This window comes from Mastomys coucha, unplaced genomic scaffold (genome assembly GCF_008632895.1).
Source record: "Mastomys coucha isolate ucsf_1 unplaced genomic scaffold, UCSF_Mcou_1 pScaffold21, whole genome shotgun sequence".
In the NCBI taxonomy this organism is placed as follows: domain Eukaryota; kingdom Metazoa; phylum Chordata; class Mammalia; order Rodentia; family Muridae; genus Mastomys; species Mastomys coucha.
Genome location: NW_022196904.1, coordinates 178,962,131 through 178,978,518, shown reverse-complemented (window position 1 = coordinate 178,978,518; position 16,388 = coordinate 178,962,131). Strand labels below are relative to the sequence as shown.

The following is a 16,388-nucleotide window of genomic DNA, read 5'->3' as shown; positions in this document are numbered from 1 at the left end:
TCCTTTGTCTCCTGTTTCTACCAATATTCAGCCAGTCCTCCGTTTTCACTGGTTTAGAGTAAGATACACCGTCCTACAATTAGCCTCTAATTAGTCTCTTGGCCTGGGGTCTCTCATATCCTCATTCATTCTCATTCTGTCGTCTCCCTACAAACACACCCTCTCTGTCTTTCTCCCTCCCCTGCCCTCCTTTCCCTCTCAAAATCGCTTAGCTTATTATTATTTTTTATACTGCTGTCACACTGAATTCCTACTCAATTCTAGTAACATCTATTCAAGTATTTTAAATGACACTCTTTTAGCTACCAAATAAACTACAAAGTCCCTAGGTGGACAGTGTCTTTCAACTTGCCTTTAGGGCAAGTAAGAGGACCAAATGCTGCTATACCTCTTATCTGTCAGTATTCTCAAATAAAATGGAGGAGGGAGGGAAGGAGGAAGAGGGCTGTGTGTGTGTGTGTGTGTAGGCTAAAGACCAGCACTGGGTGTCTTTCTCAAGAATTTTTCCACATATTTCAGCTAGACTGGGGTTAGAGGCTTTGCACAGGTACTGAGAATATGAACTCAGACCCTCATGTGTATGTGGTGAGAATTGTTTCCACCGCGCCATCTCTAAGGGTTCAAATGGATTAGCTTCTGTTCAAGGGGCCTCTTTGATCTGGTTCACTTCCCCCTCCCCCCATTTCTTCCCTTCCTCTGTCCCTTGTCCCCTGCCCTCCTCCATCCTATCTACCTGGTTTGTCAACATTTAACTTATGCCACTTTCTCCATGAAGTCTTCCTTGATTTCCCAAGTCTGGGGAAACCCTAACCCCTCACAAACTGCCTTTGCAAACACATGACATATCTTCTGGTATCTAGTAGTTTCTGCTGGTCCTCTCTTTCTTGAAGGCTAGGTCACATGTCTAGGTCACATAGACACTACATTTGGTGAGTTGGACAATCGAAGAAAATTAAGTATTTGTAATGATTAGCATACAGATGACTGAATTGATAGCTAAATAAAAATAAATATTATAGCACAAAAGCCAAGTTAATCTTTACAGATATTTGCTATGAAAAATTGTAATTTTCAAAACTGTTTATAGTTACCTAAAAGAAATAGAAAAAAATTACCCTTACATGTACTGTGATGACTTTTTTTTTCTTTTTTTTTAAAGTACCTAAATGAGCCAAACTACGAGAATGTGATTGCCATTCAGATTGGAATAATGGAGCAAACAATTGGTGTTATAGATAAGGTCAGTCTCACGCATGTCAATTACGACAAAGCTAACAGGTGTTAATCATGTGACAAAGTAACTCAGTCTCAAGCATGTCAATTATTACAAAGCTAACACTGAATCATGTGACAAAGTCATGGACTGAAAAGTCATGGACTGAAACTAACAGAAACATGATCATTTACTAACATTCATGAGAACCAGAGGTCCCCCAAATGGTGTCTTTGTAACCATGGCCAATGATAAGACTGTAGCATTTCTCTGGATACTGGGAATAATCTCTGGGGATTTATGTGGATTTCCTTTCACAACAGTTAAATCTGAGCCACACAAGTACTGTTTTCCTGGCATTTTGGATTTTTTTTTTTTTACCTTGGTATAACTTAATAACTGGCTTTAATATATAGCATGTAAGACTGAAGGAGAGTAATTGCTAAGGTTTTAAAATGTTCATTGTTAAAACCATATAAAAATCTTTTCTCAAGTACGGTATTAACATTCTATATTTTAACAAAAAAACCTGAGTGTCTACTATAGATAGACCATTCAACACACACAGGGATATATATAGTATTAGCTTAGTGATGATAAAGTATTTTAAAAGTACAAATGTTTTTATAAATTTTTCAACATTGTTTTGGGGTTTCATGGGAACAAAAATTTCAGAATCACAAGAAGAATGTAGAAAACTGCAAAAAACTACTCAAGAAATTGGGAAGATACAGCAATCAGAAAGATGTTGCCAATTTTACCCTAAGCTGTAACCTCAGGGAAGAACTGGTGGCTGTCTCAGAGAGACAAGACATTTGCAATGAAATAGGTGAGCTCTTTTTCTCTGTCAATTAAAGGGATTCTAACCAGTTTCCCTGATAGTTGAACAGCAGTCATAGCTACCAGCTATGTAACTATGACTACTACATAGTAGAGAGGTGCTAATAACTACTTCCATTCTCCATTTCTGGATCAGGATCTAAGCTGACCTGTGAGAAGATTGCTAAAGAACGCTACGACAACCTGATGAAACAGCAGAAGCTGACACACATCTCCAAGCAGCAAGCTGAGCAGATTTCAATACTGCAGGCTGAAGTGGATAGGCTGAGGATGAAAACATTTCCTGCTCTCATCCCAATGTAAAACACCAGCAGGAGCAGACGGCAGACCAAGGCCCAAAGAACTAATGTCACTTGGGTAACACTTCTTTCTCTCGAATCAGGAAATTTAAAGTAGGTCACTTCTTAGCTGCACACTTTTAGTACAGTTTAGGTGGCTACTCAAGCATAGTTACCTGTCCTAAATGAATAAATGAGTAAAATATCGTAAAGTGTCATTTGCATTTATTAAGAACAGTGATTTTCCACCAAGAAACCCCAGATTGTAAACCATATTTTGGAAGCAGTCTTCCTTCCCTATTGTAACCGAACTCAGATTTTTTTACCCTAAAAGGGTTCAGCAAACAAGTGCTCATTCCTTTGAAATAGTTCATTCTACTCGTGTAAATATTCTTATTCTGTAAGACAACTCCCTGGCAAACAAAATCCCACCTAACCTTCCACAGCTGTGGTCTGCTGATTCCAAGCGACATCTTCAGGATCACTTATCATTGTCTCTGTGTGATATATCAATGTCCCAATTTTCTGCAATTTATAATCTAAAGTTTAATGTACATCACCATATATAATATATACTTGAACGGGTAAAAGAGTAATCAAAACAAACCTCTCGCCGGGTGGTGGTGGCATACGCCTTTAATCCCAGTACTTAGGAGGCAGAGGCAGGCGGATTTCTGAGTTCAAGGTCAGCCTGGTCTACAGAGTGAGTTCCAGGACAGCCAGAGCTATACAGAGAAACCCTGTCTTGAAAAAGCCAAAACCAAAAAAAATCCAAAAAACAAAAAACAAAAAAACCCAAACCTCTCACTTAGGAGCATATTCCTGTCACTTCACAATCATCAGAATCGGCTGCCAGACTGGGTTACAAGAGACTACCTCAAAAAAATTTTTCAAAAAAAAAAAAAACAAAAAACCAAAACCTTCCACTTGGTTTGTTTTGCTCTATTCTGGTGTATTCGTTTTTTATCTTATTTTACTCTAATCTTACCCTAGAAGCCTGTTTTAGTTTTCTAATGAGACAGGAGGGTGGTGGCTCTGGATGGGAGGGGAAGGGGAACTGGGAGTAAAGGGAAGGGAAACTAATCAATTTATGAAAGAGAAAAAAAGCTATTTCCAATAAAAGGAAAAAATTAATACTTCCAACTATCACAGATGTGAAAATAGCAGGAAAAAAATTCCATTTAGAAGAAACTTTCAAGTATTTTCATTAATGCTCAGCACTTCCTGCGTGAAGAGCAGGACCAACATCTCTTTGCTAACCCTTCCTCTAAGGCAGGTTAGATGATTTAGCAGAGAAGCCATTGGTAACACTTGTATGATTTCTGAGAGGCTAGAGAAGCATGGGATCAAAAGGTACAGGCACTTTATACTTAGCAAGGGATTGCCTGGTCTCTGATGCAGTCAACCACGGATATACTAGATTTGGTTTTTCTCTTCCCTAGTATTGTCATGTCATTTAAATGAGCTGCCTGAATACTCCATTAGCTAAAAGACAATGTTGTGAATTTAACAGGCTAATTCTGGTCTTAATGGACCAAACAGCCTGTGCCACTTCTGGTTTATCACCAACTCCAGGTGGTGCTCCTTCCTCAGCTGCCTCAGCTTTGAAGCATGGTTAAGCTGAGCTTGGAGGATGACTTTCCAAATATCCCTTCCAGTTTAGTGGTCTGATGGGTGCTTTGGAAGGGCTCTAACCCATCCATGGTACCAACTCCTCTCAGCTTCTGCTGAACAGCAGTTATGTTTGTAAGTTTTTATAGTTCATTACTAACTAGTGATAGTCAATTAGGTCAAGCATAAGATGGCCTTATGTAGAACAGATTCACAAATGCAGACGGTAAGAGGGAATGTATACCTATATATGGTATATGTACCATGGGTGTGTACAGGTTTGAATCCCCTGCTCTATCAAACAGCACAAGTTTTTAGATCAGAAGGGAAGGGGTGTGCTCAACTAAAAACAAAGTTCTGGGGAAACTCTAGAATACTTGCCATTTAGAAACTAATACTTTTTCTAGATCCCAAAGCAGAAATCATGAAGGCTTCAGGAATGATTAGCAGATAGGACAAGGAAGCCACAAGGCTCTCCCTCCATCTACCTGTCTATAGACTTCTCTTCTTAAAAAATGCTAGCCCTGGCCGGGCGTTGGTAGCGCACGCCTTTAGTCCCAGCACTTGGGAGGCAGAGGCAGGCGGATTTCTGAGTTCGAGGCCAGCCTGGTCTACAGAGTGAGTTCCAGGACAGCCAGAGCTACACAGATACACCCTGTCTCGAAAAATTTAAAAAAACAAACAAACAAACAAAAAAACCACCAGCCCCATGTCTCCCAAGTTCATACAATAGCTACAGCAACAGCACCACGCTTTCCCCATGGCACTTTTTAAATTCTCAGCAACTGGGCCAGCTTAGGCCACATTTTCACACACAGCTAAGTTGATAGGTATCCTAGGTATTCAGATGGGGTTCTGGCAGAGGACTATGAACTCAACAGACCCTTCCAATCACAGATAAAGCTACAAAGGCAATTATGAAGAACTTTTCATGCCAAGAACACCTTCATGTAGGAAATAATAAACATGCTCATTTTAGTAAGTGAGGAAAATGAAAACAAATTGGAGAAAACTGTAGACATGTAAGTTTTAATTGGTTGCTAGATTAGCAAACAGGTATGTTAAGCAAACGAGAACAAGTCTATAAACTCAGGAGGGGCAGCTTACATTTATGCCACTTGAGGTTTAGACATTCAACAGACTACTTTTTAATACTGAATATAAAACCTTTTGCCCCCAAAATCAACGTATTAACCCTGGTTTCTAGAATTACCCAAACTTCCCTTTAAACAATTTTCATTTTTTATACTTAAATATTTTCTTTAGCAAACATATCCAAAATACTAAGCTTCGTCTTACAATTGTGTCAGAACATCCCAAACTGTTCAACATTCCTCCCTCTAAGCCACAACAGCTTAGATCTTTTTTCCCCTTTAAGAAATTTCTTTTCCATTGCCTTCTCAAAGTTATCTGTAAAGGGGCCAAGTGTACAGCTCAGGAACAGAGCACATTTTTGGGGGGGGCCTACATATGATCCCATCAACCCCAAGAAGAGAGGGGGAATTGCCTGAAAAAAAATCTCAAACCCCTGTAAATTCTTCCTCACGTCTATTATAGTGCAGCAAGGTGTCATCTATCCCATAGTAGTCAATCAACTCGGTGAGGGTAAGCTTCTCATCCTCATCCTCGGACATGATCGACTGCAGCTCACACAGCAGCCGCTGGCCACATTTTCTCCACTTCTTTATTAAATTCTCTAACTCAGTCACGTCATTCTGAAACAGAGAAAGTTAATTAGTTCCGGTCTAACTTTAAAGGCCAGTAACAGGCATAAAGGGCAGTACAGCGAGCTCTGGGCAAACCTTAACCTTAGGGAAATATTATTAAATTCACATATTAAATGTAAGAACAAATTGAGGTTCTCAATACACTTTGTATTATAACTATACTTTTAAGATATGTTGTGTTGTACCTTTCTAATTTTTTTGTGAATCGCAAGCTGTTCTTAAAGGTAAAAATAGTCAAACTTGAAGTATTTTCAACATTTACCATCAGTTACGTTTAGGAAAGTCCTAAAAATTCAAAACCACATATACGCTATTTGTCACTGACTCCAGTTTTCAGACAGAATGAGGTGTTACATGGGTAAGAACTACACAGATAACAAATGTCTCCTCCTTCCAGACATCCAGGTTCTATTTTACTTGATGTGTGTGAGCTGAAACCTAAAATTTGCCTTCTCAAATAATGTGCCCGACATTTTATCAGATACATGATCGTTAAAGTTCAGCACCCTGCATTCTGTGGTCTATTTCTAGTTCTAACATCCTGCTCTGTTCCCACTGCATCTTCATCTAACACCTTACACTTCTAGTCTTGCTACTGGCTGGAAATTAAAGCCAAAACGCTTCACCTGTGCATTAAACAAAAGCCAAAGCTTTTAAGTTTTACCTCGTGTTGAAGAGGTTCATTTGCCTCTCTGAAGCAAGCGCTTCTATGGCAGTCACAGTGCTTGTAACCCAGGTTTCTAGGTACTTGGCTGCTTGTTAATCAGACTAAAATTTACTTCCAATTTTAGAAATTACTGTAATTTACGTAAAAATGACTTAATGGTTCTGAAGTTCTTCTCACCTTTATTCTATACATCTTGACTAACTTTAACCTCCGAAGAAGGTCTTCCTTCTCTTGAACCTGCCTAGTCAGTTTTGCTTTTTCTTCCTTTAAAAGTTGTTTAGTCGTCTTCTTCACAGACTCTTTTGGGAGGGCACTAGATGACCCAGTATCAGGTGACTTAGATTCACATGTATTTTTATTCTCTGAGCTCTCTTTTTCAGGCTCATTGTCTTTGTTTTTCAAGCTTTCTTGGGCCTTTGAACAATTTTCTTCTTTTGAAGACTCTCCTGGTTCTGACAGGGTCTGATCATTTTCTTCATTCTCTAACTTAATACGCTTCACCACACTACAAAAAGAATTAGATGAAGATCTTGCTTTCTTTAATCTTTCTTTAGGTGTTCCAGTCAGAGGCTGAAAAAGACACAAACATCAAAAATGTCAACAATGTATTCTTGAAGTAAATCAATCTACTAGAAATAAAGGCTATACACTTCTGTGATAGATACAATGGATGGCTTTCTGTCTCCACAAATCTCGCACGAGCATCACCAATGTCTCTAACTTCCAAAGGCTACCTTTGGTCTTACTTTAGCAAAGTTAACTAATATAGGACTGACACACTTCACCCGTCACTGGCAGCTAGTATTTGCCTGATAATACTAGAAATGATTCCGAACTATAAACTAAGGAGAAGACCTGCTAGCAAACACTTCCCCCTAAGAAATATTGTACAGACTCAAGTTTCCTTGGTTTGAAGCATCTCAATAACCTGGTAAGAAATTAAACAATCTTGGCAGTTAGAAAAGTATGGGCTGTACTTTAACTCACACTCCAGGATCCTTAAAACCAGAACACATGGGGGGTGGGGGGTGGGAATAGAGGACAACACAAGATTTTCATACTTGTTTTCCTGAACTGTTCGAATGGGGTGATGGTGGATTCTCACTGGTCTTAGGAGCAGGTGAAGTCGGGGGTGATGGTGGATTCTCACTGGTCTTAGGAGCATCAGGCGAAGTCGGGGGCGATGGTGGATTCTTCTCACTGGTCTGAGGAGCAGGTGAAGTTGGGGGTGACGGTGGGTTCTCACTGGTCTTAGGAGCATCAGGTGAAGTCAAGGGTGATGATGGATTCTCACTGGTCTTAGGAGCATCAGGCGAAGCCGGGGGTGATGGTGGATTCTCACTGGTCTTAGGAGCATCAGGCGAAGCCGGGGGTGATGGTGGATTCTCACTGGTCTTAGGAGCATCAGTTGAAGTCAGAGGTGATGATGGATTCTCACTGGTCTTAGGAGCGGGTGAAGTCGGGGGTGATGGTGGATTCTCACTGGTCTGAGGAGCATCAGGTGCAGTTGATGCTGAATCTGATGGGTTTTCCATCTTGGAAGTGAACTCCTTATTTCCTTTTATAAAGGAGGACACGAATGAAAATCAAACTAATTATCTCAAGTCAGACCTCAATTTTTCTCAACAAAATTTTCTTCAGTGAACTAAACACCAAAAAAAAAAAAAAAAAAAAAACCCAGCAATTTCTTCCAACTATATGTAGCTGTAATTTATCCTAATTCTCATATTTTTCCATTTACCTCTCTACATGGGGAAGCACCAAGTTTTGTTTCTTTCACGACAAATAAGCCGGTTAATATCTCATTGACGCTCATTTTGCTCCTTCAAAACCTCCCCCAAAATTTGCATTTCGGGAAGGGGAACTATACCTAGTCAAGAATTTTAACCTTTGTTATAATTTCATAAATAAAAGCCACACAGTTCGAATCTTGAATCTTAAAAAGCTTCGTGCCTAGAACCAAGAATGAGTCCCGAGGCGTCAGAAAGCAGCATCTGCCCCTTTGGGTTTAGTACGGTCAAAGACTCCGCCCTCCTCCCCTCAAACCCCGCCCCCATCTTCTCCACCAAGCCCCGCCCCGCCCACGGCTCCACCCCTTTCTCCCCCGCCCCGCGCCCCACTCAGCTCCCCTCTTTCCGCACCCCGTCCTCCTCCTCCTCCTCCTCCCTCGCCCCTCACCACAGAAAGCGCTCTCCTCGCTCCCCCCCACCCCCGCTCCCGCGCTCTTCTCTGTACCAAGCCCGTCCCCCTCTTCCTCCATTCCCTCCTCCTCTCCTCCGCCTCCCTCACCCCAGGAAGCCTTCTACCCCACAGAGCAGGAGGCCGAGCTCCCGCGAGGCCGGGAAGGGCTTCTCTCTCAGCTATTGAGACACCCGCAGGCCCGACGCTCAGGCCAGCCCGGAGGAGAAAGCTCAGTACCTTCCTCAGCCATGCTCCCAGCAGAGACGCGGCGTACACACACCACCAGCGTAGCGCCCGCAGTACACTGACCTCGCCCCGGGGGTGGAGCCTCACCGAGGAGAGACGTGCGATTGGCTAGCTTGAGCGGAGCAGGCGGATGTGCTCGGTACGGCTCCGAGTGCGCGTGCGCGGAGGGCCGCGGGCCTCAGCCACGGGGCGGGGCGGGGCCAGGCGGGAGGCGGGCGCGGCTTGTGATTGGCAGGACTGGCCGGCGCGCTCCAGGGCTCGGCTCCGCGCGCGCGGCCGCCCACTCGCCGTGGGGTGGCGTGCGCGGAAAAACAACGTTAGGCCTCAGGACGGGCCTGAGGGGGGCGCGCTTCCGCTCGCCGCTTCCTTTGGGAGTTGCTGTGCCCGCTGCCTGCCTTCCAGAGCACCTTCCTTCGGGGGCGAGGGGTGGGGGGTGGGGGGGGGAAGATCATCTGGGTAGCGCGCCCGAGAGCACCGCCCTCGCGCCCTCCCCCTGGCAGTCTCCGCTCTCCCCAAAGCAAAGGCTTTTCCTCCGACGTGGCAGGGCCGGAAGCCGCGGGGCCCGTTCGGTCCCCTGCTGGATCGTGAATCTAAGTGGGTGTCTCTGCGCACGCAGTAGGGAGCACCCCCAGCTTGTCTTGCTATCTCGCCCCTTTATTTTGGTCCGTGCCCACCCCTGCTGGGATTCACATGGTTTTGGTCAAATCTGAGAAAACACAACCTAAGGATGTGTATTATGGCGCAGAACAAAGCGGGGCAGTCAATCCCCGACAGGTTCGGTCTGGAATTCAGATGTTTGAGAACTAAACCCCTTGCTAGACTCTGGGGGGCCACTGGGAGGCCCCTTGCTAGACCCTGGCTCGACTCCTAGGAGGCCGCTTGCTAAACCTTGGGGAACCCTTGGGAGGCCCCTTACTAGACTCTAAGGGGCCCCCGGGAGGCCCCTTGCTAGACCCTGGGAGGCCCCTAGGAGGCCCTTGCTAAAGCTTGGGAGCCCTTGGGAGGCCCCTTGCTAGACTCTAGGGGGCCCCCGGGAGGCCCCTTGCTAGACCCTGGGAGGCTGCCCCGCCTTCTGGTGTTCAGGATGTTCTGTTGCTATGCAACAGCAAAGTGAGCTAGCTGGGGTGGAGCACTGGGTGTAGAGAAGTCTGCTGAGTAGCTTGTGAGTCCCTGGGAAGTTTGTAATAGAGGACAACTCTTTCCGAATATCTGTTAAATGGTGGCTTTAAAGTAACCAACCCGGAAGAAGTGGTTAGAGTCCTAAGCAGTCAGGTATAAATACAGAACCTAAAGAAACTTAATGAGGTGATTAGATCTGCAAATGTTGCAATTGCCTAGATTTGAGTCCTGGCACTGTGGTTTTTTATTTGTTTTGTTTTTGTTTTGTTCTATAGAGTGTAGTGTGGCCATGTACCTCAGTTTGATGGTTTGGTAAATGAGAACAATATCTACCTCCTAGAGACAGGGAAATTAAATGATAATTTATGAGAGGCAGCTAGAATAGTGCAAAATACCAAAGAAACATTTAACAGCTTTAGTCAAGCATATTTGTCATTCCCTAACTGACTTAATGTATCACAATTTTTTATCCCTTACCTTTCCCAAAAGAATGGATTTTTAAAGAGTGCTATGATAGCTAAAATTCCACACAACTTAAGCCATAAATACCAGAAAACTTTGAGCCTTCACATATGAACATTAATAAATTAATGCTCCACTCCTAAATGTTTAAGAAACAGCAACAACAGAATTCATTATTTGGGGAGGGGGGTTGTTTTGTTTTATGGTTTTTCAAGACAGGATTCATCTGTAACTTCCCAGGCTGTTCTAGACCTCGCTTTGTAGACCAGACTGGTCTGGAATTCACAGAAATCCTCCTGCCTCTTATCTCCTGGGTGCTGAGCTTAAGGGGAAGGCAGTAGAATGCATGAGTTTATGATACAAATGTTACTCACCAACTCATAGATCACTCTGTACAATAATTTCTTCTCATTTTTTTCCTTCGTATGAGTTATCTCATGACAAAAAAGGCAGACTTACTTGCCTTGACACTTGAAGCACAATGCACACTGCATAGTCAGGATGTCTTGAGGCATAAGGGTGAGTTGTTTTTGTGAGTCTGAAATCAGCTGCTCCCAAATTCTTTTGTTATTACAGCCTAATCTTAGAGCTGTGCTTTTACTGACTACAGAAAGGAAAACAACATCTTGCCTTGCAAATGTTCTGGCTTGTTTTTATGTGAAACTGATGTATTAAAATAAGACTGGCCAAGCTTTCAAAGGACCTCTGAACTAGCTCTCAGGAAAACCTGTTAGCTCAGAAATGTGTGTTTGTTGACTGTTCTCTCTTCTGTGTGATTTTAAGCATCGATGATCTTCCCATATGTTTGTATTTTACTTACCATACTCAATTTAGTGCAAAAGATCTGGAATATGTATAAATTACCCCTATACAAATGGAGTCACAGCTCTGGGATAGGATGCTTGCCTGCCAATCATGAGGCCCTGTGTTCAAACATTAGCCCTGGGGTGGGGGACAGGGACTAAAAGTGACCATTATAGTTTCCATATGTCTTTAGACAAAGATTTTCATGTCTTTAGTTACCTGAAGTCTATTTGCCTACGAAGAGTTTGGAATTTGTCACATAGGACATTTTTATTTTCATATGAAATTTTCAAGTACTCAAAAGTGCTTCCTTGTGAGCCAGAGAACAAAGACTCCTTCCCCACCACAGAGAACAATGGGAGAATTGTCCTAGGATTCAGGGATAATAGTAATTAATTCCATCTGAAGGCAGACTTTCTCTGTGTTTTTGACTTTCTTCAATTCCCAAGGCTAAGGTTGACTCCATTATTATTCACCAGGGAGTGGTGAAATGAATCTTCCATTTGAACTGTGATTACTGTTGATGGATGATGACATGGACCTAGAAATCTTTATGAGGTTTTGGTTTTATTATTCACTTTTAAGTGTAAGAAAACAATATTATATAGTCTTTTTCCCTCTCCCTCCCCCCTGCTCCCTGCCTCTTTTTTCCCATGCAACAATAAAAGTATTTTTAAGCACAATTGAAAATTTTAATAGATTTCTTTTTCTTTTAACCTTGCAGCTTTAGCATTTAAAAAAAAAATCCTAGCATGAACTTAGGGTACTTTATCTCATAGACTTTTCTGTATTGAGAAAAATTTTGTCTCCTGGTGACATAGCTAGTACCCAAAGGATTTTTTTTCCTTAAGATATAAACACTTGCAAACTGATGATTGTAAACCATTTAGGTGAAGACTTATATAAAACCCACATGATAAAGTTGATGTACAGCATACAAAAAAATTCAGTAGGTTTTCTTAACTTTTTACTAGGATATTTTCTTACTGTATGTAAATGGAAAAATACCTTCAAAAACTCCTGTCTAGGTTTCTCTTGCTGGTGGCATCTTACAGACCTCTCCATGGCATAGAGGTGTTCTATTGCTTTCTCAGTTCTTAAGTCCCCTTTGAGAATAATTGACTCTGTGTTGTTTCTTCTACTTTCTCTGTTGCCTAAGGAACTCATAGGGAATTCGAGAATGTGTGATTAATCTACTTTTAGAGGTTATCAAATACCATAGGGTGACCTCTGTGCAATATATATATATATGTATATGTGTATGTATATATGTATATATATATGTATGTGTATATGTATATGTGTATATAATTTCTTCAGCTGTCTCAGTCATGAAGGAATTGTTTTTTAAACCACAAGGCAAAAGGCCCCTCCCTCAGCTACTTTTGGCATCCGTAAGATGTTTGCTTCACAGAATAGGATGTGAGCCTAGTGAGGAGATACTATGATGAAGAGGATCAGTATCATTACTGTGACAAAACCTTTCCAACCTGGGAAAGCTTCTACTAACTAAGTTGCAGTTTAGAACAAAATCCTAATGAGACCACCTCACATGAAGTCCCTGCTTCCGCAGCCTACCAAATCTGAAGTTTTGTCAAGTCCCTTACAGACTAGAGACACAAAAGTATCTGGGATTCACTGCTGTTGCTGGGTGTGCTGTCCCTCAGAGAGGAATGGAGTGATTCAGGCTGAGTAATAATGATGATGGAGGAGGGGAACTGTATGGGATGAGAAAGGTGTGGTGGTGGCAGGAGCGAGAGGGTATGAGAGGAGAGAATAAAGGTGTTGCTCAGGGCTACTTCTTTCTCAGATCCTTTATTAACTCAGAAATGTCATCCCTGAATTCATCTGAGGGGAAAAAAAAAATCTGGTTAATGTAAATTCACATATTTGATCTCTCTATGTACTCTATATCATCAAAGCTTGCCAAGGTGTAAAAAAGTGGGACCCAAGCAACAGTAAGATCTAAAGGTACAATGGTCTCTCGCCTCCCATTTCCTGTTTTCCCTTCCAACTAAGAAAGTCCCCGATAAATGTCTACCCTCAGGACTGAAACAGAAATGAGAGGCAAGGAGAGAAGACAGAACTGACGTGTTTACCAGCACATCAAACAGACTTCAAGACTGTGAAATTATCACGGGAACTGTTCGCTCTTAAACTTCAGTGTGGTTAAAGATGATTACAAGACAAGTCCTGTTGCTTGGGATTTGCAGCTGATCTTGTGCAGACTCACCTCCTCATTCATCTTCCTAGAGTCTACTCTAGACTCTGCTTCCTAGAATCTACTCCCTGTTCTTACTTCCCGCTCTGTGTCCACATCCTACAACTTGTCAGTGATGTTGTTAACTAGCCTTCTGGCTCCCATTACACTTCTGGTGCTGTCAGTAAATAACACACAAGTTTAATGATGGTGCTGGTGGCCCAGAATTGGTATTACTTCACTAATTTTTTGATAACAAAAAAATACATCTTTGCCACAGATAAATATTGGTGAGACAAAAACCAATGCAAGTATCTAACTCAGTTTCTAATTAGTTCTGCTTCTTGCCCATGGCTTCCCTTCTAGCTACTATTACATTGTCTCTCAAGCACCCCCTGGGTCTCACTTCCTCTAAGTGAAGTGTCCTTTCAGTCCCTTCTTAAAAATCAAAGAACAGAACGGGCCACTGGAAGAACCCTTGCCCAACAGCCAGCCGCACAAACTCAGAGATGAACAGTGGTATATCTCTACATCTTCTCCTTGCTCTGTTGGGACTTCCCAATCTACACCCTTCTATGAATGCTGGATGTTGGAAATGCAGTGTCTGTGCTGCTGAAGGTCAGAGGTCAGAGCTCAGGAGACTACAAGGCCAGTGCAGGGACAGCACCCTGCACTTTGGAAGTTTGGATTTCTCAGGCTTTTGATCTGTCATTTAGCAATCACCTTCCCCAGATAGTAAGGAATATAGATTTGGGCTTTAGATTAGCAGGCAGCTAATCACATACACACGCTAGTTAAACAAATTCCTTCTAAACTACAAATTACAAGCTACACGTGAGTTTAAAAAAAAAAAAAAAGCCAGCCTCACTGTGGACTGGCATCCTCTGAAATGCCTTCCTAGCCCAACTCTGGGCCGTTGAAACAGAGTTTTTGAACTTGTGTGCACACGTTTGAGATTTTTGTAAAGCTGCCAAATCTGCAGCACAACAATAATTAGCATAAAGCTTGTATAATTAAACTACGCTGAGAGGAATGAATTTGAATCTTTGGCAAGATGCTCTCTTAAAGAAGAAGAGGGAGGAGGTGGGGGCGGGGCGGGGTGAGGGTGTGGGGGAAGGGAGAGGAAGAAAGTAGCATCATTGGTTCATATTTCATCAGAACCACCATCCACAGGTTTTGAAGAATTGAGCCTGGGTCATTCAGTAATTCCCTGCAGGAACGGTTTCTTTTCAGGCGTTATTTTTAGGCGTAATTTTCAAAATGGATCAATCAACTCATTTTAAAATCAGCATCACCCTGTCTGCTGTGAATATTTTCTATTTTTACAATGTAAAACACTCCATCTTATAATTTTTTAATCCTTTCTCATGATGCAATTACGCTTCCCAGAACAGATAAAGAACATTTATTCCAGAAAAATAAGTTCAAGGATATCAAAGGAGGTAGAGTGAATTGGTACCTGGTGGCTTGATTTTGAGGGGTGAAAAAAAAAACAAACCAGCATGTGTTTGAAAGACTCCAGGTCAGGACTGTGTGAATTAGGGAAAGTACTTAGGAAGCTGGAATTGAGCTTCAGCATGTGAGCAGCTCCCAAAGTAGGCCTCACAAGCGCAGCCCCTTTCAATCGGTGATTGTTGATCGGTGACAGCTGATACAACAAACATCTCTGGACCATGTGTTCCCAAATGAGGTAAGGCCTCTTGAGTGCTCAAACATTCTTTTACCAAGACCTGCATGGGAGGGGACAGGGAGAGAAGGACGGAGGGAGGGAGAATAGAGAGAGGAAGGAACTGTTTCTTGCTGTCTATTTAAACACTTATTTTTCATAAGAGATTACTTACTGACTTGTTTATTCCATAAAATTAATTTTTCTGCAGATTCAAACTGGATTTTGAGATATAAACAACAGATCAAACCCTAATAATTTTGAGTACATTGACAGAACTAAATTCTGGGGAAGTCATGTTCTTAAGGCCTTTTTATATCAATGGACATAACGGATTACTGGACACCAATATTCTGCCATTAATAAGGATGTAAGCAGGTACTCCGGATAAATGTGTGCTTTATTAGGAGTGGTGGGATGCCATGATAACCAGGTTCAGCCTGATTACACCTTGTAAGTTTGATAAGCTGCACTTTATAGCAGGGAAATTTTGAATGGGTTCGGTGGTCAAGCCACACATCTCGCTCCTTTGAGCTTCCGTTCGCACTCCAGACCTTCGTTGATTCTCATTGCTGTGTGCAGTGAGTTGGGGATGGGATGGGTTTTGGCCACAAGTTGGGGAGGGGAGGGTGCTCAAATCTTTTCTAAATAGAGATAATCATGGGATGTGAGTTTGAGGCCCGTGAGGAAGTCTTTGGAGATTTTGGGTTGAATGTAAGCTTTGGTAAATAGAGGTGATACTTGCTATGTTTGCAACGTTTCCCCTTCTTGTTTCATTCCAGTGGTAAGATGGTTTTAGCATGGAAGAGGGATGAATTAGTCAGAGACTCTGAGCTCTTTTTCGGAGTTGACCTTGCAACCAACTGTGGTTGTGTACATGAGCAAACCCAGCACAGCTCCTCGCCCTTACTTCTCTCTTTTACAGATTTTGAACAGAAAACGATCTCCCTCTAAATCTGTTGTGGCTCCAGTTTGGATGCGTTTTGGTATTGCATAAATCATCAGTTTTCTCCAGAGAAGTAGTTATGGGTAAAATGTCCTATTAACAAGGATTATGCTAATACCTCAGAAGATATGCTAGTGGCTCTGGGGGAAAGTAACCATACAGTAACGATTCACAAATTAGACACCAGTATGTATTACATAGATTCCATCAGAGCCAGTCCTGGAGAGTGTTGGTGTAGAAATAATTTTCTCTCATGACCTCCCTTCCTTACTTCTTCATTGAGACAAGGTTTCATTATGTAGCCTAGGCTGGTCATTACCTCTTCTTTTAAAAATACATATGGTGTCTTGAAAAACAAACAAAACGAAAAAAAATGTATGATTTGTTTTGGTCGCTTGGTTGGTTGGTTTTTTTCTTTTTTCTTTTTC

General features: G+C 42.2%; 2 protein-coding genes across 5 annotated transcripts in view; one reads left to right on the top strand and one right to left on the bottom strand.

Annotated features, from left to right (window-relative positions):
* Window positions 1–2,538, top strand: part of Cfap43 (cilia and flagella associated protein 43) — a 99,266-nt gene extending 96,728 nt beyond the window's left edge. For all 3 annotated transcript variants that reach the window (XM_031390623.1, XM_031390624.1, XM_031390622.1), the window contains 3 exons: window positions 1,160–1,240; window positions 1,889–2,042; window positions 2,190–2,538. In XM_031390623.1, coding sequence (XP_031246483.1) covers window positions 1,160–1,240; window positions 1,889–2,042; window positions 2,190–2,356 — 402 coding nt within the window. In that variant the 3' untranslated portion in view covers window positions 2,357–2,538. The remainder of the gene's footprint in view (window positions 1–1,159; window positions 1,241–1,888; window positions 2,043–2,189) is intronic.
* A 2,413-nt stretch (window positions 2,539–4,951) lies between these two features.
* Window positions 4,952–8,896, bottom strand: Sfr1 (SWI5 dependent homologous recombination repair protein 1). Of its 2 annotated transcripts, none has more exons than XM_031390620.1 (4): window positions 8,755–8,896; window positions 7,398–7,894; window positions 6,514–6,906; window positions 4,952–5,657 (listed from the first exon to the last, which is right to left on the bottom strand). In XM_031390620.1, the coding sequence occupies exons 1-4, from the start codon at window positions 8,765–8,767 to the stop codon at window positions 5,463–5,465; spliced, it is 1,098 nt and encodes a 365-aa protein (XP_031246480.1). In that variant the 5' UTR covers window positions 8,768–8,896; the 3' UTR covers window positions 4,952–5,462. The 2 variants fall into 2 exon arrangements, with proteins under 2 accessions (XP_031246480.1, XP_031246481.1); XM_031390621.1 differs by lacking the exon at window positions 8,755–8,896 and adding an exon at window positions 8,626–8,742.
* Window positions 8,897–16,388: the final 7,492 nt, after the last annotated feature.

Coding starts and splice junctions, on each gene's coding strand:
- Sfr1 (XM_031390620.1), bottom strand. Junction 6,907..7,397: donor CGAACAGTTCAGGAAAACAA/GTATGAAAATCT, acceptor TGTCTTTTTCAG/CCTCTGACTGGAACACCTAA. Junction 5,658..6,513: donor TCAAGATGTATAGAATAAAG/GTGAGAAGAACT, acceptor TCTCTGTTTCAG/AATGACGTGACTGAGTTAGA.